At 33.3% G+C, this 19,486-nt stretch overlaps 5 protein-coding genes across 5 annotated transcripts; all 5 read left to right on the top strand.

The window, feature by feature from the left end:
* The first annotated feature begins 605 nt into the window (after positions 1–605).
* Positions 606–2,310, top strand: LOC135130259 (uncharacterized). The gene is made up of 2 exons (XM_064057613.1): positions 606–842; positions 900–2,310. The coding sequence occupies exons 1-2, from the start codon at positions 655–657 to the stop codon at positions 2,284–2,286; spliced, it is 1,575 nt and encodes a 524-aa protein (XP_063913683.1). The 5' UTR covers positions 606–654; the 3' UTR covers positions 2,287–2,310.
* Positions 2,311–2,642: 332 nt separating this feature from the next.
* On the top strand, positions 2,643–8,257 carry LOC135130215 (uncharacterized). The gene is made up of 4 exons (XM_064057569.1): positions 2,643–2,761; positions 6,231–6,366; positions 6,654–6,830; positions 6,886–8,257. Exons 3-4 carry the CDS (start codon positions 6,679–6,681, stop codon positions 7,943–7,945), a joined length of 1,212 nt encoding a protein of 403 aa, XP_063913639.1. The 5' UTR covers positions 2,643–2,761; positions 6,231–6,366; positions 6,654–6,678; the 3' UTR covers positions 7,946–8,257.
* Positions 4,471–6,212, top strand: LOC135130214 (uncharacterized). Its single transcript, XM_064057568.1, has 2 exons — positions 4,471–4,754; positions 4,815–6,212. The coding sequence occupies exons 1-2, from the start codon at positions 4,567–4,569 to the stop codon at positions 6,184–6,186; spliced, it is 1,560 nt and encodes a 519-aa protein (XP_063913638.1). The 5' UTR covers positions 4,471–4,566; the 3' UTR covers positions 6,187–6,212.
* Positions 8,258–13,419: 5,162 nt separating the features above from the next.
* On the top strand, positions 13,420–15,065 carry LOC135130376 (uncharacterized). Its single transcript, XM_064057747.1, has 2 exons — positions 13,420–13,629; positions 13,684–15,065. The coding sequence occupies exons 1-2, from the start codon at positions 13,442–13,444 to the stop codon at positions 15,035–15,037; spliced, it is 1,542 nt and encodes a 513-aa protein (XP_063913817.1). The 5' UTR covers positions 13,420–13,441; the 3' UTR covers positions 15,038–15,065.
* A 253-nt stretch (positions 15,066–15,318) lies between these two features.
* On the top strand, positions 15,319–17,054 carry LOC135130216 (uncharacterized). The gene is made up of 2 exons (XM_064057570.1): positions 15,319–15,584; positions 15,638–17,054. Exons 1-2 carry the CDS (start codon positions 15,394–15,396, stop codon positions 17,028–17,030), a joined length of 1,584 nt encoding a protein of 527 aa, XP_063913640.1. The 5' UTR covers positions 15,319–15,393; the 3' UTR covers positions 17,031–17,054.
* The last annotated feature ends 2,432 nt before the right edge of the window (positions 17,055–19,486 follow it).

The following is a 19,486-nucleotide window of genomic DNA, read 5'->3' as shown; positions in this document are numbered from 1 at the left end:
TAGGTAGAGGTAATTAAACACTAACATCATTCTTTATGAGTGGATCATTTTCATATGGCTTTAACAAATCATCTATTGGAGAAATGTTTGTGTCAAAATGTGAAACCGAAAATGAACAAACTATCATGTTTTCCATTTATATCTCATCTAATCAAAGTGTAAATAAAATTATCAAACTCATCCAGGAAAATTTACTCATTTCTATAACAGCAGCTCAGTTGATACTTACATCAGCAACCGACGATTTTGAGTTGGGATTTTAATGCGAATGTCCTAAAAGAAAAATCAAAATTATTTACATTTTGACAATGATTATGAAAATAACACGAAAAAAAAATAGCTGTAGATCAACTTTTCCTTTTCAGGTGTTGGTGTTAGCCTGCCGGCAGTGACAGTTCCGAACTACAAAAATTTTGACCAGTGCTGCTGAAAAAGACGATATTGAAAATTTTTGGAAACTCTTTAATTTTTTTGTACACAAATCAAGTTACAATACAGATCCATAGGGTGAACACATGTTATAAAACGTAAATTACCCAAACGAAGATAAGATATGATATTGATTAGTGCGATTAATAAATATCATATCTCTATTGTCATATATATCTTCATTTTTAGAATTCTTGTGTTATTAAGTGTACGTGTGTGTTCAAAATGCAGTGTGGTACCTGCTCAATGCGAAGGTATAAGGACCTTCAATCTATGGGCATTTTGACGAATGCTATTGAAAACAACGATATCAAAAATTTTACAAAAATCGTTATAAATTTGGGTAGAAGTTTTTTTAGTGGAAGTAACGACTATAGCTTTACCTTGTATGCAGAATCTATGAAAAGAAAACGGTGCGTATACATATAAAGGTTTTAGTATATTACTTCGGAAAGGAACTTATTTTGTAGGAAAAAAATATTTGACTTTTTGCTTTCGTTTCATGCTAGAGACGATGAAGGGACCATTGCTGCTTTAGAACACGTGCTGAAGAATCAGAACTCTGTGCCTGATTATTTTGTTAACGAATTGTTAAAGAAATATTCTTCTGTTACCAATGATGAAAATCTGCTATTCACAGCTGCTACAGTAAAGTGTCCCCAAGCCACGAAGCTCTTGCTGGACAAAGGACTTGACGCTAATGCACAATTCGGGGATTGGACTCCACTTCATAGGGCATTAATGATAGATCCGGATAATAGAAATGAAGAATTAATTACCACTTTATTATGTTATGGTGCTGATCCTTCGGTTGAAGCTTATAATGGATACAACTGCTTCGAACTAGCAGTGAGGAATAAACACACAGATTTTGTCCGAGAAATGTTATTTGATTTTACATTTGATTATCACTTACACCATAAACTGCATATTAGTGTACTATTACAACTGGGTAAACTAAAATCGCCACTTTTTCATCAACTGTTAAAACATCACGTCGAATTTTTCCTGGATGACAACACTCGTACACCATTTTCGGAAAATCTGAGTGACTTGCTTCAACTGGAATTTGACTATTTTAAAATCATTTTCGAAGAGTATAATTCCATATGTTGCCAAATTTTTGAGAATCACATCCTTGATTACTTCAAGTCTGAACCTAGATTTCGTAAATATTTCTTAAGAAAGCGCTTACCAGATATTGAAAGATGTTTATGTGGGGAACAAACTGTAATGAAATTGAACTTACTCCTTCACGGTCCAGCATCTTTGAATAAAAATGTTATCGATTTTATAAGCACGTTAGACAGTTACACAGTTTTTTCTTACCTTTCTGAAAGTAGCAATCAAACAGAAGTTACAGAAATATTTGTTTATTTATTCATTTATGGTCTGAGAATAAAATCAAGCCTTTTTGACCGTGTGTTTGAAGAATATGGATACTGCGAACTATTCAAGCTTCTTTTGTTCTTGGATTATGAACGTAAGGACTATGGAGTAATTCATCCGAGCGCATTGGTCTTTTATATTTGTGAGATTAATTCGACCTTAGATACACTTTCTCTGGGAAAATACACGGTAGATTCTGTGTTTGAACTAATGAACTACTTTGTTCATCCTAAACTGGATAAATATCGTTCACGAGAAGTGCCGAGCAAAAAATTGGCAATAAAAGAAAATTATCCACATATGCCAAGTTTAGTCGAGCTTGCTCGAAATACATTTAGAGAGTATTTTGTAACTAAACTTGACATAAGAAGCACGCAACAGTTCTATACCTTGCTTAACAGCCTTCCGATCTCTGTTGACCATAAAAAAATTATTAGCCTTGAAACCAAGTTATATGATAATTATTAAACTAAAAATAAAAGACATGATTCACGTATTTGTTTTATTTCCTCTCCAATATAGGACTATTTAGGGAAATCACTTGAGTTTATTTGAAGATTGGTTTTATTGTTACTCAAATCGTAGGCCGAAAACGCAGAACAATTTTCTTATTATTGTTGAAATTAAAAATTTCCAAAATTACCGATTATTATTAATAGAAATTATACGTCTGTCGTATATGATTTTCAATACATTCTCAAAATGTAATATCTCCATTTTTATGTAAAAGAAAAGGAGAAAGAGGCAAAAGAATAACACTTGATGAACAACAAGAATCAAAATGACAAACCAAAGGCAAGAAAAAAAATTAAGAGAGGAAAACACTAAGACAATTATTAGAAGAAAAAGAATTGGATATTCTGAATGGAAATAAATAAGGTGTTGAAGAAGGAAAGTGGACATACGTGGGACCATGTGAAGCAACAGTGGAATGGAATGATAGGTAAGGAGGACTAGCAAAAATTAAAAACTTTCTGAAAGGGGGATACGTCAGAATCCCATCATTTACCATGTTTCCCTTTAGACAGTTATCATCGTTATTATCATGTGTTTTGTTTGGGATCAGTTCACGATCTAAACTCTCAAAGCTAATTGTTTTAAGTAACTAAATACTTGGATCAAGGCATCATTTAACATAATGTAAATTCTTTGTTTGAATCGTTGATAAAGTGTGGCATAATTTAACGTCAGGTAAATTCTTTGTTCTGACAGCGGGCATGTTGCAAGGTTATTTTCAAATCGAGCACATGTTTGAACTGTAAAGTCTCGTTGAACAAATTAACAACATTGTGGGTCATGTGGGACGTGCATTTTATTCCTTTGACTTAGACCATTATTTGCATTACGCCACAGGAATGATCGCATTTCTGGGAGACATAATTTTGACGCATCTTTTGTTGGAACGACGCATTGGTCCGACGCCATGTTGGACCCCCGGATTGTTTGCTATGTGTTAGTTTATGTGTTTGTTTGGAGGAATGTAGAACGATTGCCCACAATGCAGCCGAATAACTTCACATTTAAAAATGAACCAATAACTCGATTGGACATAAAATATTAAACTCATGTAATTTTGTAAGCTTTGCAAATTTCACCTCATACAATTTTCTTTACCTCACAATTTTAACTTCACGTAATTTTTTTATGTCTGCACAAGTTTTACTTCATTGATGAATGCTTGATTAATGCTTCCATCATAAAATTGTCTGATGTCCAATTTTAATATCAGATAAGAATTCTTTGCTGTTTAAAAATTTCACGAGAGTGTATGGTGAATTTAAATGTTGTTTATTGCTGTTTTTGAAACTTTAACACTTGTTCAGTTGTAGTTTAATGTCGGAGTTATAGAAATTGAACATTTAAATGGAATTAAGATTAAATAACAGAAACACGTAGCGGAAGCGGAGTGCGCGGTCCCTTGTCGAGCTAGTGGCCGCGCCATCTGCACAAAAAATGCAGGTATAGGAAAGAAGTCAGGGGAGCAGTCGGGATGACGTGACAACGTAGGTTCCATTTTGTCAGACGATTACAGCCAAGGCCAAATTTCGAATTTTTTGCGGGTCTTTCAAACTTTTTCAGTTGTCAATTTAAGGCGGGAAGTTTGGGTTATCACAACGATGGTAGGATGTATACAATATTAGTTCACCTGAAGGCAGCGTTTGACAGGTTGGATAGGGAGAGAATTTAGCAACAATTAAGAGAGAAAGAAATAAGTGAACATGTAGTATAGAAGATAGAAGAAACGGGAAGCAATAATATAGAATAATAAAACTGAGAGTGAAGTTTTTTATACATATAGGGAACAAGACAGGGATCCCCAATGAGCCCCAGTCTATTCGTGGCTTTTGTAGGAAATATTGAGGAAATGTTCACAAAAACACAATAGGGGTGTTTGTAGTGGAACGAGAAAAAGTGTGGTGTCTGGCGCATGCTGGCAACCTACTAATCAAAGAATAGACAAAAAAGGAATGAATGAAATAATGAGTAAATTGGAAAGATATATGGACACGAACAACTTAGAAGTGAATGTAGAGGAAACGAAATTAAAAATATTTTTTGGATGTATATTTGTTTTTACAACTTTAATTCTACAAAAATACAACAAACACCTAGATTATCCAATTTAAGATAAAATATCATATAGGTTTTAGTGAGATCAACAAATCACCTTATCTCTGTGTCATTTTCCATTTATTGTCATACGTTTGTTCAACTTTTGGTTTCACATATTAACAGCCCGAGTTCAAAATGGCATGTGGTACTTCCGCATGGCAAGAATACACGGAACTACAGACTGTGAAAACTTTAACGAATGCTATTGAAAATAACGATGTCAACAATTTTAGAAAAGTCGTTTCAACTTTATACCCAAGCTTTTTTGGAGGACGTAAGAAACATAGCTTTACTTTGTATGTGGAGTCTATGAGAAAAAAACGGTGAATATACATATAGGGATTTTAGTTTATAACTTCTACATGTAACCACTTATTTTGCAGGAAAGAAATATTTGACTTCTTGCTCACTTTTCTTACTAAACCTGATGTAGGGACCCTTGCTGCTTTGGAATACGTGTTGAATGGTCAGAACTCTGTGCCTGATTATTATGCTAACGAACTGCTAAACAAATATTCTTCTGTTACGAATGATGAAAATCTGCTAGTCATAACTGCTAGAGAAAAGTATATTCATGTCACGAAATTTTTGTTGGATAAAGGAGTTGATGTTAATGTAGAGGAAAGAAACGGTTTTACACCACTTTACAGAGTATTAGTGACAAAGCCGGACCACAATAGTGAAGAGTTAGTTATGATTTTATTATCTTATGGTGCTAAACCTTCGACTGAATCCCGTACTGAGTATAATTGCTTTGAACTAGCGGTGAGGAATGAACACACAGATTTAGTCCAAGAAGCTTTATTTGACCTTACATTTGATAATAATCACTCACGCTATAAGCTACATGTCAGCGTGTTGTTACACCTGGCCAAAATGAAATCGCCACTTTGTCATCGACTAATAAACTATGATGTTGAACCTTTCCTGGATGAATACATTCGTACACATTTTGCTGAAAATGTCAATAACTTGCTTGTACTGGAACTTGACTATTTTAAAATAATTTTGGAAAAGTATAGTTCCATATGTTGTCAAATTTTCGAGAAGTACGTTTTTTGTCAATCCAATTTTGGTCTTTATTTTCTATCTGATTCCGCTGGAAGGCGAAAATACTTCTATGTTCAAATATGTGTTTGTCCAGGACAAGTTTTGACGAAGTTTAAATTACTCCTTCAAGGTCCAGCAACTCTGAATAAATGTGTTATCGATTTTATTAAGACATTAAACAGTTACAAAGTTTTTTGTGACATCTCTAATAATATCACTGAAAACGAGGTTACAGAAACATTGGCTTTGTTACTCACGTGTGGTCTTAGAGTCAGAACACCACTTTTTGACGTTGTCTTTCAGAAATATGGATACTGCGAACTATTCAAGCTTCTTTTGTGTGTGGATATTGAAGATGGGGTATTTCTTGAGAACGCCCTGGTCTTTTGTATTTGTGAGGTTAATTCGACCGTAGATACACTTTCTCTCAATGACTACGAGGTGGATTCTGTCCTAGAACTAACGAACTATTTTGTCCATCCTAAATTGACTGAATTTCGTTCGAGAAAAAAATTAACAGTGCCGGGAAATTATCCAGCTATACCGAGTTTAGTGGAAATTGCACGAAATACTTTTAGAAAGTACTTTGTGACTAAGCTTGGTATTAAAACAACGAAACAGTTTTATACTTTACTTAATCGCCTTCCGATCAGTGCTACTTACAAGAAAATTATTAGCTTTGAAACCAAGTTGTATGGTGTTTAATGTTAAAATTAAACATATTATTATTGTGTTTCTGTTTTATTTAGTCACATTTCTTGAGTTCTGGGGTTTTCATCAGCCACACCATAAAGCATTACCACGTCGACACGCTCTGAATTGGAAAGATTCACGATTGTCAAAGACGCTAGCAGTGTATACATTTCGAAATCACCCTGTAGATATGTAGGTATATATCAACCAGTTAGAGATCAAACGTTGATTATATGGCTTTAGAGTAATTAATAATCTTATCTCTGGAATCTTTTTGATCACTCGTTGCGCTGTAATAATATAACGTTTGTCCCCACAATACACAAAATATTTGTCTAATAATGCCAACGTAGTTGGTGAAATGCGTCGACAAATATTTTGTGTGTTTTCGGTGTTGTGGGAATAAATTATATTAATTATTTTATCTCTGGCTATTTTAAAATCTTATATGTACAATTTTGTGTTTCATGTGGTACTAGATAAGCGATACTCCCCAGCTAAAAGATGAGACAAGTTATGGAACCTTTGACGAATGCTATTAAAAACAACGACATCGACAATTTTAAAGACATTTTTTTAAAGTTGCCCAAAAAGTTTGTGGTTAGAGATTCCAACGATATTTTTATCTTGTACGAAGAATCTATGAACAAAAATCGGTGAGAATATTAACGTTTTATATATTATCACTTCAGCTTGTAACTTATTTTCTAGGAAAGAAATATTTGATTTTTTGCTCGCATTTCATGGTAAAGACGATGTCGGAACGATTACGGCTTTAAATTACGTTTTGAATGATCAGAACTCTGTGCCTGATTATTATGTTAACGAACTGTTAAAAAAATATTCGTCTGTTAGGAATGACGAAAAGATTTTGGTCATATCAAGTAGAGAAAAGTGTGTTGAAGCTACGAAGTTTTTCCTGGAGATAGGGCATGACGTTAATGCACAAACAATGAGTGGTTGTACCTCGCTCCAAAGGGTCTTAGTGTTAGAACCGGATATTAACACCGAAGAGTTAATTATTACTTTGTTGTTTTATGGTGCTGATGCTTCTGCTGAAACTGAAAGAGGATATAACTGTTTTGAACTAGCGGTGCAGCACAACCAGCCATATTTTGTCCAAGAAATGTTATTTGACGCTATATTTGACAATCACGGACACTATAAACTACATGCTAGTATATTGTTACAACTGGCCAAATTAGAATCGCCACTTTTTCATCAACTACTAAAATACAATATTGAATTTGCACTGGATGCAGACTTTCAAACAGTCAGATATCTGCTTCTACTAGACATTGAATATTTCAAAATAATTTTACAAAACTATGAAAAACTATGTTGTGAAATTTTTGAGTATCACGTTTTGTATTATTCCGCGGTTCAACGTATCCATTATTGTTCGTTTTTAACAAAAAATGTACCCGATATTGCAACAGTTTTCTGCATGGACCAGATTTTAACAAAGTTTGACTTTCTCCTTCAAGGTACAGATACACTGAAAAAAAGTGTTGTCGATTTTATTAACACTTTAAACAGTTTGTTGATTTTTCGTTATTGCCATGGAAGTAAAAGTGAAGCAGAAATTACAGAAATCGTCGCCTACCTACTCACATATGGTCTAAGTGTAAGAAAAATTCTTTTTGAAGTTGTCTATGGATCATACGGTTATTGTGAATTATTTAAGCTTGTCTTGTACATGGATGTGGAACCTGGTGGTCAAAATTTTCAAAATGCGTTAGTTACATCTGTGATATTAATTTTACTTTAGACACATTTTCTCCCGAGAAGTATACAGTGCACTCTTTGTTGGAACTAACTAATTATTTTGTACACCCCAAAGTGCGTGAAGTTCTTTGGAAAAAGGTAGCGAAAAACAACTTAGCCACAATGGAAAATTATCCTCAGTTGCCAAGTTTAGTGGAAATTGCTCGAAATTCGTTTAGAAAGTATTTCATTACTAAATTTAATGTTAAAAGTGCGAAACAATTTTATACTCTTGTTAGCAAACTCCCAATTAGTGTTGTTTACAAAAAAATTGTTAGTCTCGAAACAAAGTTATATAATTATTAAATACAAAATAAATAATACGAGTATTATTTGTTTTTTTTTTACTCTATTACATACAAGTTGGTTGGCCAATGCAGAATTTTGCACAACTCACACTTGTCTATAGAAATTTAACAGCATTATGGAATCAAAAATTCATTCCTTAATTGCTAAAAGTTTTCGTAATCGTGTGATTTAGAATTATCGGAGAAAATTAAGCAGCCATTCGTGCATTTGACTTCTTTTACTAGAAAATATTGGTGGCTTGTCCAACTGCACTGAACCACCATATATTTTTTATTGAACTTAGTCAAAGCAGGAAGAACCATTCAATTTTGAAAAAGTGTCCCCTCCATTATTTTAGATTTAGATGTAGAATTGTAAATCTTGATTCTTGATTTTTAATGGTGGGATTACTTTCTAAATCTGATTCGTGCACTAAACGACGAAGTGGTAGTGAACCATTTTGCTAAATCCAAGTTTCGTCGAGGTGCACGAATGTTAAATGCTCAGAAGTATTTTGAAATTGGAGGAATTTTCTCAAAAAAGTATTTTTTCCTGCAAGAAGAGGTTTTCATTCACATAAAATTTTGCGACCGTTTACTTCCCTTTCTTTGTAACCTATCGACTTGAGAATTTTGGCAATGAATAAGGTGTCAGGCCTGGAAGACATTATTTTGTTATTTAACAGGAAGGTATAAAATATGGAAGAAAACTATTCCATGAAACTGGTGGTTCTAAAAAAACAACTGACTTTTGAAAAGTGTTCTGACGTACGTACATCGCTCTACAGTTATTCCAAATAGTTGGCGTATTGTAGAAGATTTTGCACAAATCTATTCGGTAGAATGCGAGAGTGGAATTAGGGCAACAAACTAGTGATAGTGCGAGTCTGGTGAAAAAGGCTTTAATCGAAATGGAAAGAAAAAATACATAAAAAATAATTAAGGTTAGCAGATAAGGACGAGATAAGAGTTTTTCTGGTCCTAACGGTCGATATGGCGGGAATTCTTTACGCTTGGCAACTAACACAAAGTCCAGACAAAGAGCAGGATATATAGAGGTAATAGGAAAAACTTCCTATACAGACAAAGATAGAGACTAATTGCTAAGAGTCGAAGGAAGGAGGAAAAGAGGGAACGACGCCAAAACCAAAGACTATAAAAAAGCAAAAAAGCAACAAAGACCCCACCAAAGGAGACCTTGAAAGCAATAAAGAAGGAAGAAGAGACCACAACGGAAGGTACTGAGAAAATAAACCAAAAAGTGAGGTACAAAATGAATTCCTAAAGTGGAATTTATAAAGTTGCTGTTGATGTTGAAGTTCCAGTTGCAGTTGCTGTTCTCGCTGACGTTGCGTTTAGAGCTGAAAATTGTCATTTATGAACTCCGTTGCCAACTTGCCGTTAATAGTAACTTTGATGTTCAATTTTTGCTGTATTTAAAGGGGTTGTAGAAGAAAAGTGGAGGATTTAAGTTGATTACTACAAAAGTTTACCATTTTAGATATGATTTAAGTTTCTTATTTTCGAAACAAGTCTACAAAAAAAAGGCCAAATGTAGCCCCGCCCACCCGCCCTATCTCAATTGTGATTATTTTTTTTTTATTCGTCGTGAGCCAAGGGGACGGAGCTTAATTGCAAACTCCGTATTTCTCATCAAGAAATATAAAACATGTTTTTGAGTACCTATCGTGTTGTTCAAAAAATACTATGTATAGATATTAAGAAAAAAACAAGCCAAAAATTAAGCCCCCATATCCATCCCAAGCTCAATTGTGATGAATTTTTCATTCGTCGTCAGACCGAGGGGCGGAGCCTAATTGCAAAATTGCTACTTTCTTTCACAAATTCACCATTTTAAACATGTTTTACCTTTGTTGTTGTGAAAAGAAGATTATACGACACACATTAAGAAAAAAGCGCAAGATGTAAGCCCTTGTAGTTATAACACCTGATCTGTTTTTGAGATGAATAGCAAAAAATCTAGTTGATTTAAACGTCGAGAACTATCTTTAACAAAGCATAAGTACTGGCAGAAAGTTACAGTCTAGAAAATGATGGCAGGTATTTACAGGGGGGGGGGTAATTTTTATGCGATTTTACCTATCTCCCAGAAATTCGTTCTAAACAAAAAATGTACTCCTATAAACTTTTAGCAAGTATACTCTTTTTCATCTAACATGGGTGACATTTGGTTGTTTTCGTTACACGTATAGTGTACAGTAGAGCCTCGATAATCCGAATTAATTGGGAAAAAGATGTGTTCGGATTAACGATTTTCCCAAAAATCTGAAAGGGAATTGAATAACAACTTCATACACAGTTGAAAACAAACTTCAAGAAATAAACCCTAATTTTATTAAACAAAATTAAAAAATTCTTAAGCAACACGTCGGGATCTATACCCTGAATTTTTTCAGAATTTTTAGATAAATTTTTTTAAAATGAAATTTTCCATTATGTATTACCTCCATTATGCAAATTTCGACCCATTCTCGACGATTTTCGAAATTTAACTAAATACATTTTCTTGTAGATTTTGGGCCTCAAAAGTCACTTCTGGCTTCATTTCTTCCATAACTTAAGCCATTTTTCCAGATTCGTCCAGTTGAAATATCGCAATTTTTAAAAATTTCGAAAAATCCGAATTTCACACCGAATTTTCCGAAAATATTGCTCGGTTGACATTAAATGCTATATTTTTGGAATCAGCATGTCGGGATATACATATATCCCTGAATTTTTTCAGGATTTTTAAGAAACTTTTTCAAAAATGAAATTTTCCTCATGCAAATTTCGACCCATTTTCGACGATTTTCGAAATTTAACTAAATACTTTTTCTTGTAGATTTCGGGCCCCATTTCTTCGATAACTTCAACCTTTTTTCTAGAATTAGTTAATTATTTCAGTGCATTGAAATATCGCAATTTTTAAAAATTTCAAAATATTCCATACAACATATGTAGAAAGATCTTGCGTCATTTTTGCAAGTAGGTGCGTGTTTCCAAGTTCAGTTCAGATTGCAGAGTTTTTGTTCGGATTAAAGACGCATCGCCTTCAAATAGCCTCTGTTCAGATTACTGGATGTTCGGATAATCGTGAATTCGGCTTATAGAGGTTGTACTGAGGGGGGGGGGGGCTCTGGATCCGCGCCTGGGTATTTAAATGATGAGGGTTTCGGTAAATAAATAGCTTAATATTAGTGCACCTCATTATCTCTATCAAAATTTGATCTTCGTGGCTCTCAACCAGAGGAATGCCCCCCCTAGTTCAGGGGATTTTCCTTCAAGTTGGCAGCACTGCACACTACCGCAATTTGATTGCTTGAAAACCCAACGGCAACGTAACGGTGAACGTTAAAACTTGGTTATCTCGAACGTCATTCCAACGGGGTGCTAACTTTCAACGGCAACGTCAACGGATGGTATAAACGACGCATACCTTCGCTGCGTATTTATCTTACAATACAGCAACGTCAGCGACAAGTTTATAAATCGACCTTAAAGAAGTTAAACTCATAAGGAAGGAACAAGAAGAATAGAAAGAAGAAAGAAGAAATAAAACATTTAAAAAGAGAAAATGAAAGAACAGTTGACAGGCTTGAGCAAATGGAAAGTAGACTAATGAAAATGGAAAGTATGGATAGAAGACGTAATATTGTAATAAAGGGAGTAATTTTCGGAGAGCAAAACCTCAAGGGAGGCGTAGCAGTCAGAAACACTGACGAGATAAAAGTCAAGACGAATATAATAGAAACTGCTGAGATCAAGATGAAACGAGAGCAAAAGGTAATATTGGTGAAGCAAAATCCCAGCTGAAAGACACTAATAAGAAATACATCGAAGACAATATGACTAAAGAAGAGGGCAAAATACAAGCAAGACTCAGAAAAACGGCAAAAAACAAAAGAAAAGTGGTAAAAATAGGATATCAGAACTTGACGGAAAACGGAAAGGTTTGGTTGTGGGGCGGAAAAACAGGAATATCAGTTCCGAAGGATCCAAACCATTGATTAACAATAAAATAAAAGCAAAGAATATGGAAATAGGTACTAAGGGTAAGAATAAGACAAACAATGTGAAAACTGGTACGTGGAACATTAAGATACTAAATGAAAAAGAACTAGAATTGGTGAAAGAATCCAAAAAAGCAAACACAGTGTTTATAGCGTTAACAGAAACAAAAAAGAAAGAAGTGGGGAAGAAAGAACTTAGACAAAAGTTTATTGAGTGGGAAGGCTTATCAGCGTTAAGTGTATTAATTTTGTACGGCCCTAACGAAAATGAAACAAGAAAAAGATAACTTCTGAGAAACGGTCCAGGAGATATTTGACCGCACAAAATTTCCTGTTGTCGCAATGGGAGACTTAGACGGACGAATAGGAAATACAACCGAAGGAAAGGAAACAGCACCAGGATTATAGAATTTTGCTATAAACGATAACCTGATAATAGCAAATTAGCTCTTCGAACATAAAGACAAACAAAAATGAGAGATGATAAGAAGAAATGAGATCCTAATAGAAAGGCAACATAAAAAATTAATAAAACATGTAAATGTAGAACTTTCAACAGATCATTTCTTGATTAATGCAAAATTAAGAACTGATGACAACGTATTGACAACAAAACGAAAAAAAAGAAAAGAAAATCAATCAGAAGATAATGGAGGAGATCACGAAGCTCAATTATCAAAGACTGGTATCCACATTGATAGAAAACGAATTAGAAGAAAACGACATAGAATATACAACAGAAAAAATGTGGCTAATACCGTGTGTATACTCTAGTAATGTTATAGTAGTACACATTTTTTCATTTTTTAAGAAATAAACGCATCAAGTATTTCGTACATAACCTCAATCTTCTTTTTGAACCTTGGTCGCAAAAGTTGAACTTTGCTACCTCTAAATAAGTCGACATTTGCATGCTTCAGGGTTGCTAGTGAAAAAAAAAACTTTTTCATAGAGAAATAAGAAAGTAAAGTAAGTAAAAAATACATGGACACTACTAAATATTTCATAAAACAAAGACTGCTGCAGTTTATAACATGTATCATTATATCTATTTTTTTGTAATCCTATACTATTTGGTCATTTGAGGGATACAGTGATAACAAATAATTTATCTCTGAAATGCCACCTACTATTCACTATCTGCTTCTATTTGTTCATTTTTATTTTTCATGCGTTATTCTACATATTTGTGCATTGACCATGAAATGTGGCTTTCATCATACGCAAAGAATTTTCGATCGTCGTATAATGGAAATTTTACCGAACTTAATTGAAAAGAACCGAATTCTCGAATTTGAAATTCAGTTTCGCAAATTGTCAAAATATTTTTTTCTGGAAAATCACGACGGTATGTTTTCTTTATTTGAAAGGTGCATGAGAAATAACCGGTAAGCATCTTAAACGTACCATATTAATAATAATAATATATAATTTACTTGTAGGAAAGAAATATTTGATATTTTGAATGAATCTTGTGGCAGAAACGACCTAGGAACTCTTGCTGCTTTAGAACACGTGTTGAATTATCCAAACTCTGTACCAGAGCGTTATGTTCGCGAATTGTTAAATAAGTATTGTTGTGTTAAGGATCGTGACAATTTTTTGGTCAAAACTGCTGGAGTGAAGTACATTCAAGCCATGAAACTTTTCCTAGACAAAGAATTTGACGTCAACGCACAACAAATCGATGGTTGTACCCCACTCCATAAGGCATTGATGACAAATCCGGATACCAAGAGTGAGGAACTAATTACTATCTTACTATGTTATGGTGCTGATCCTTCGGTTAACGCTAATACTGGATACAGTTGCTTTGAACTAGCGGTAATCCACAAACATGCAGAGTTTGTCCAAGAGATGCTACTGGAGTTTACCATTGACAGTCATTCAAAACTTGAACTGTACTTCAGTGTGCTTCTACAACTGGCCAAACTAAAATCGCCATTTTTTCACAAACTCATAAATCATGATACAGAATTCTTACTGGAAGAAGACACTCGAATGGCCTATGTGGAAAATCTTAAACAGTTGCTTCTAATTGAAACCGACTATTTAAAAATTATTTTAGAAAAGTGTGGCTATCTCTGTTGCGAAATTTTTGAGAAGTACGTTCTTTACAAACCTCGTCATATTTTAGACATCGAAAAAAGTTTATACTCGGAGTGGATTCTGTCAACTTTGGATTTGCTTCTTCAAGGTAGTGCAGACTTGAATCAATCTGTTACCGATTTTATTGATAGCTTAGACAGCTGCAGAGTTTTTACTTGTTGCCCTGAAAATAAAACTGAAGCAGAAGTTACTGAAATATTTGCTTATCTACTCATACACGGTTTAAGAGCAAATCAAGAATTTTTAGAGAGTGTGTTTCAAAAATATGGGTATTGCCAACTATTCAAGCTTCTCTTACATATGGATGTCGAACCTCATAAAGAAGCATATCTGAATAGAAAAAATGCATTGGTATCCTATATTTCCGAAATTAATTTAACTTTAGATGCATTTTATCACACTAAATATGGGGCAAAGTCTTTGTTAGCATTAGTAAATTATTCTGTTGATCCCAAACTGCTTGAAATTGTTTCAAAAAGGCTACCGGATGAAACACTGCTAATAACAGAAATTTATCCACGCGTACCAAGTTTGGTCGAAATTGCCCGAAATTCTTTCAGAAAGTATTTTGTTACTAAACTTCATATTAAAAGTACTAGACAATTTTATACTCTTCTCAACCATCTACCCATCAGTGATATGCACAAGAAAATTATTAGTTTGGAAATAAAATTATATGATTATTAAATTTAAATAAACAGTAAATGTAGTTCATGTTATGGTAGAAAATTAGTTGTATGACTAATAATAATTAATCTTATCAACTCTTTGTTTACAATTATTGTCCCATCTTTTGCAAAGTATACCTAGATTATTATCGAAACAAAGAAGATATGATACTAGTGATAATGTAGTTCATCTTATGGTAGAAAATAAAATTGAGTGACTAACAATTAATCTTATCAACTCTTTGTTTACAATTATAGAAGATAAAATATGATACTAGTGATAGCGCAATTAATAAATATCTTATCTCCGTACATGTCAAAGTTTTGTTGTATATTTGACCATTTTAGTAATTATTTCGTACGCCGCTCTTTAAAATGGTATTTTATGGTAATTATCTAGTTAGAAGACAAGTGGAACATCAAGCAATGGATATTCTGATGGATGCCATTGACAGCAACGATTCTGGCAATTTCAGAAAATACTTTTCAAGTTTACGAAAAGGTTTTTTTCTAGGAGAAAACAATTACATTTGCATGCTATTTGAAGAGTCCATTCGAAATAAACGGTTTGTATGTGAAACTTTTCCTTTATTACTTTAACCAATAACTTACTTTCCAGTTGCCAAATATTTCAATTTTTGCTCAGGTCCCACGGTACAGACGATGTGGGGACTCTTGGTGCTTTAGACCACGTGTTGAATTCTCAGAACTCCGTCCCTGAGAACTATGTTCTCGAACTGTTGAAAAAATATTCGTCTGTTGTTGATGGTGAGACTCTTTTGGGCAAAACTGCTGGAAAAGGGTATGTCCATGCTACGAAATTCTTATTGGATAAAGGGCTTGATGTTAATGGACAAGACAAAGGAAATTGTACTCCGCTTCACATGTCATTGATGGCAAATCCGGATATCAATAGTGAAGAATTGATTACTACGTTGTTGTGTCATGGTGCTGATGCTTCAGTTGAAGCTTTCAATGGATATAACTCCTTTGAACTAGCCGTAAAGTATAAACACACCGATTTCGTCCAAGAAATGTTATTTGAATACATTTTTGATAGTCGCTCAAAGTACAAACTACATTTCAGTGTGTTGTTACAACTAGCCAAACTAAAATCGCCACTTTTTCATCAACTATTGACATATGAAGTTGAATTCTTTCTGGACGAAAACATTCAAACGCCTTTTTCGGAAAATCTCAACGACTTGTTACTACTAGAAACCGCCTATTTAAAAATTATTTTAGAAAAGTATGATCTTATATGTTGTGGAATTGTAAAGAATTATCTTCTCCATATTTCTATATCTGAACCCATTTCTCGTGATTTTTTCTCAAGAAAACGCCCACCAGCTTTGGAAAGCATTCTCTACACAGACCACATTTTAACAAAACTGAATTTACTCCTCCAAAGTTCAGCCGCTTTGAATAATTGTGTCACCGATTTCATCAACAGTTTAGACTGTTATCAGGTGTTTTATTGGTGTCCTGAAGATAAAAACGAAGAAGACGTTACTAAAATATTCGCCTATCTACTCACAACTGGCCTAAGGGTCACAACTGTACTACAAGACGAGATTTTTCGAAAATATGGATACTGCGAATTATTCAAAATTCTCTTGTACTTGGATCCTGAACCTGATGTAACTGGTGCAACTTTTTTAAGTGCGATGGCGTCGTACATTTGTGACGTTAATTTGACCTTAGATGCACTTCCTCTGTCGAAATATTTAGCGGATTCTGTTATAGAACTAACGAATTATTTTGTGCATCCCAAACTGCGTGACTTCCTGTCAACAAGACTCCTGGAAAAAGATCTAACAAGATTAGAAAATTATCCACGTGTACCAAAACTGGTAGAAATGGCTCGAAATTCTTTCAGAAAGTTTTTTGTGACTAAACTTGATATTAAAAGTGCGAAACAGTATTATACACTTCTCAATTGTCTTCCGATCGGTGATACTCATAAAAAAATTGTTACTCTTGAAACTAAGTTATATGCTATTCAGAATTAAAATAAATTTATGTGTTTTATATAAGTAATTGTTTTGTTTCATCACTAAAGTATGTACTCATTTTTATTTCATGAATGAAGTAATTAAACAGAATTATTTAGTGGTAGACTGAATTCCTGCTCTTTTTACTTATACTGGGTTACATGTGGAATTAGTTGTCGAACACCCGGTGTCATTGCTTGGGTTTTATTTGTCTCTGGGTATACCAAAGCACAGGTGGTAAAGGATTGTAATCGATTTTTCAAAATATTGCGACTTTTTAAATCTTACATTTTTTGATTTTTCGATTTCTAAGTCTTTCGATTTTTGCCTTCTCGTTTTTAGATTCTTCAACAAATTTTTCAATTGTGAATTTTCCCATTTTTCGATCTTTAGCTATTTCGATTTCCATTTATCGCTTTCTCAGTTTTTCGATTATTCGAGTTTCCAATTTTTCGACGTTTCAGTTTTGGGATTTATGTGTATTTAAATTTTTCAGTTTTTCAATTTTCGATGTTTTTGAATTTTTGGATTTTTCGATTTCTCAGTTTCTCGATTAATCGATTTTTTAATTTTCCGATTTTACAATTTTTCGATTTTGACAATATTTTGATTTCTCCCTCAAAAATGAAACATCACATATTAAAAAAAATGACGCTAGTAGCGCCTAAAATTCTGTAAATTTTTTCCAAATAAAGAATTCGCACGGATCTCGAGATTTTTTAAAACTATTTTAAAAACAATACACGCGAAACCCCGAAGGCCTTTTTATATTAAAAAAGCACTAGGCGCCTGCAAAACTTTCTCTTTTAAACCCAAAAAATTGGTTCACAGTTATCTAGACAGATCTTCCCTTGCCTCTGAAGTAAAAATATATTTTTAGTACATGCTTAACTGCAATTGTTTATGTTTATACATCGAAAGAATGCGACAATTAAGCAGGCAGCAAATTGTCTTCCATCCTCGGTTAAGCTACAATGTAGCAAAACGTTCTGAATATTATTTTGGGTAAGTCGATGTTATTATGACATTTTTTTTTAATCATTATTAAATATAGGCGAGGGCAACATTACTGTATTCTAAAATTTTTGAGCCCCGGCGTCCTCCATTGCTCGTTTTCGAAAGAAAACCGTTAAATCGAAAATTAAAAAATTAATTCCGAAAAATTGAAAAATCGAAAAACGAGAAGACAAAAAATTGAAAGACTGAGAAATCAAAACAACAAAAAAGTGAAAAACCTAAGATTTCCAAAAATTGGAAATTCAAAACATCGAACAATCAAAACATCAACCTATGGAAAAATCAAAAAACTGAAAACGAAAAGTCGAAAAATCGAAAAATTTAAAAGTCGAAGTATTTAAAAGTCCCAAAATTGAAATAGATAGCAGATAAATAGAAGATAATTTTTATATATTTCATTCCTAGGTTTCGTCTTGTTTTTTTTGTCAATATTCGTCATTTTATTCGATTTCTCAGTAAACTTTGGGGCTGATAAAAAAACACCATTTCCCATTTAAAATCTATCCACGTATAAATTTAAATATTATTTTTTTTTTAATTAATGATTCCAATGGATACGGCGGTTACTTGTTTAAACTCTATTAATTCACTTTTATCTTAAGAAAAGTACTTTCTGAGTTGAAAATATTTTATTGTGTGATACTCTGATGCTACAATAGAGATTCTACGTGAAGAAGGTACTGAGTAATCAATTTCTGTAATCAAACCAGGAAACTTTAGTCCTCATCCATTTTATTCTACCTCAGTGTTTAGGGAATTATGGCGACCCGCAGTGGGAAGGCGGAGGAGCTTATGACCCCTTGCTGCTGGGTACCAAAAATCCTTTTTCGTGCTGTAGTACATATGATTATTTCAACTTATAGGGGTTCTCATAAAAAGTAAAAAATCCGAAAAATCAAATTTTATAATTTTTCGAAAATGCTGGATATGTTTCATTTTTTTAATAATAATAAATACAATTTTATTTTCCAAAAGACAATGAAAATGTCTATAGTGGATACATATTACAAAATCACATAATACAACAATAAAATAATTGTATTTATATACAACCATTGATACTAAGTACAAAAATTTAAATTTAAAATAACGTTAACGATATTGTACTTTCAACAATTCTTTCTTGACAACAGGAACTTTTTATGGAAAATATCGAACTGATTATTAGTAGAAATACTATTATATAAACGAAAACAGTTTAAAAGATAGTTTTGCTGAAGAAACGAGGGAAGTTCTGTCGAAACAACTTTCGATCAATTTTTTTAATTAATTGAAGTAGATTAATTATTGCACATTTTGTTCGCTTGAGCATACATATGCATATTTGTGTATGTTTTACTTTGTCGTTAAAAAAAATCGAAAGTACTTCTAGATAGCCATTCAAAAGTTGCCGTAAATCAGAGGGCAACAAAATTTATTTGTGATTTCCATTTTGGCGAAAGAAATGTTTTCGGAAA

Source organism: Zophobas morio, unplaced genomic scaffold (genome assembly GCF_036711695.1).
Source record: "Zophobas morio isolate AGI-343-1 ecotype UQ-CSIRO unplaced genomic scaffold, CSIRO_AGI_Zmor_V1 ptg000017l, whole genome shotgun sequence".
Taxonomy (NCBI): Eukaryota; Metazoa; Arthropoda; class Insecta; order Coleoptera; family Tenebrionidae; genus Zophobas; species Zophobas morio.
The sequence above is the reverse complement of the archived record's forward strand: the minus strand, read 5'-3'. Positions and strand labels throughout refer to the sequence as shown.

What these genes read in the sequence shown, in the direction of transcription:
- LOC135130259 (XM_064057613.1), top strand. Translation starts at nt 655, where the DNA reads ATGCAGTGTGGTACCTGCTCAATGCGAAGGTATAAGGACCTTCAATCT. An exon ending in GAATCTATGAAAAGAAAACG is followed by an intron (nt 843 to 899) that starts GTGCGTATACAT and finishes CTTATTTTGTAG; the next exon opens with GAAAAAAATATTTGACTTTT.
- LOC135130214 (XM_064057568.1), top strand. Translation starts at nt 4,567, where the DNA reads ATGGCATGTGGTACTTCCGCATGGCAAGAATACACGGAACTACAGACT. An exon ending in GAGTCTATGAGAAAAAAACG is followed by an intron (nt 4,755 to 4,814) that starts GTGAATATACAT and finishes CTTATTTTGCAG; the next exon opens with GAAAGAAATATTTGACTTCT.
- LOC135130215 (XM_064057569.1), top strand. Translation starts at nt 6,679, where the DNA reads ATGAGACAAGTTATGGAACCTTTGACGAATGCTATTAAAAACAACGAC. An exon ending in GAATCTATGAACAAAAATCG is followed by an intron (nt 6,831 to 6,885) that starts GTGAGAATATTA and finishes CTTATTTTCTAG; the next exon opens with GAAAGAAATATTTGATTTTT.
- LOC135130376 (XM_064057747.1), top strand. Translation starts at nt 13,442, where the DNA reads ATGAAATGTGGCTTTCATCATACGCAAAGAATTTTCGATCGTCGTATA. An exon ending in AGGTGCATGAGAAATAACCG is followed by an intron (nt 13,630 to 13,683) that starts GTAAGCATCTTA and finishes ATTTACTTGTAG; the next exon opens with GAAAGAAATATTTGATATTT.
- LOC135130216 (XM_064057570.1), top strand. Translation starts at nt 15,394, where the DNA reads ATGGTATTTTATGGTAATTATCTAGTTAGAAGACAAGTGGAACATCAA. An exon ending in GAGTCCATTCGAAATAAACG is followed by an intron (nt 15,585 to 15,637) that starts GTTTGTATGTGA and finishes CTTACTTTCCAG; the next exon opens with TTGCCAAATATTTCAATTTT.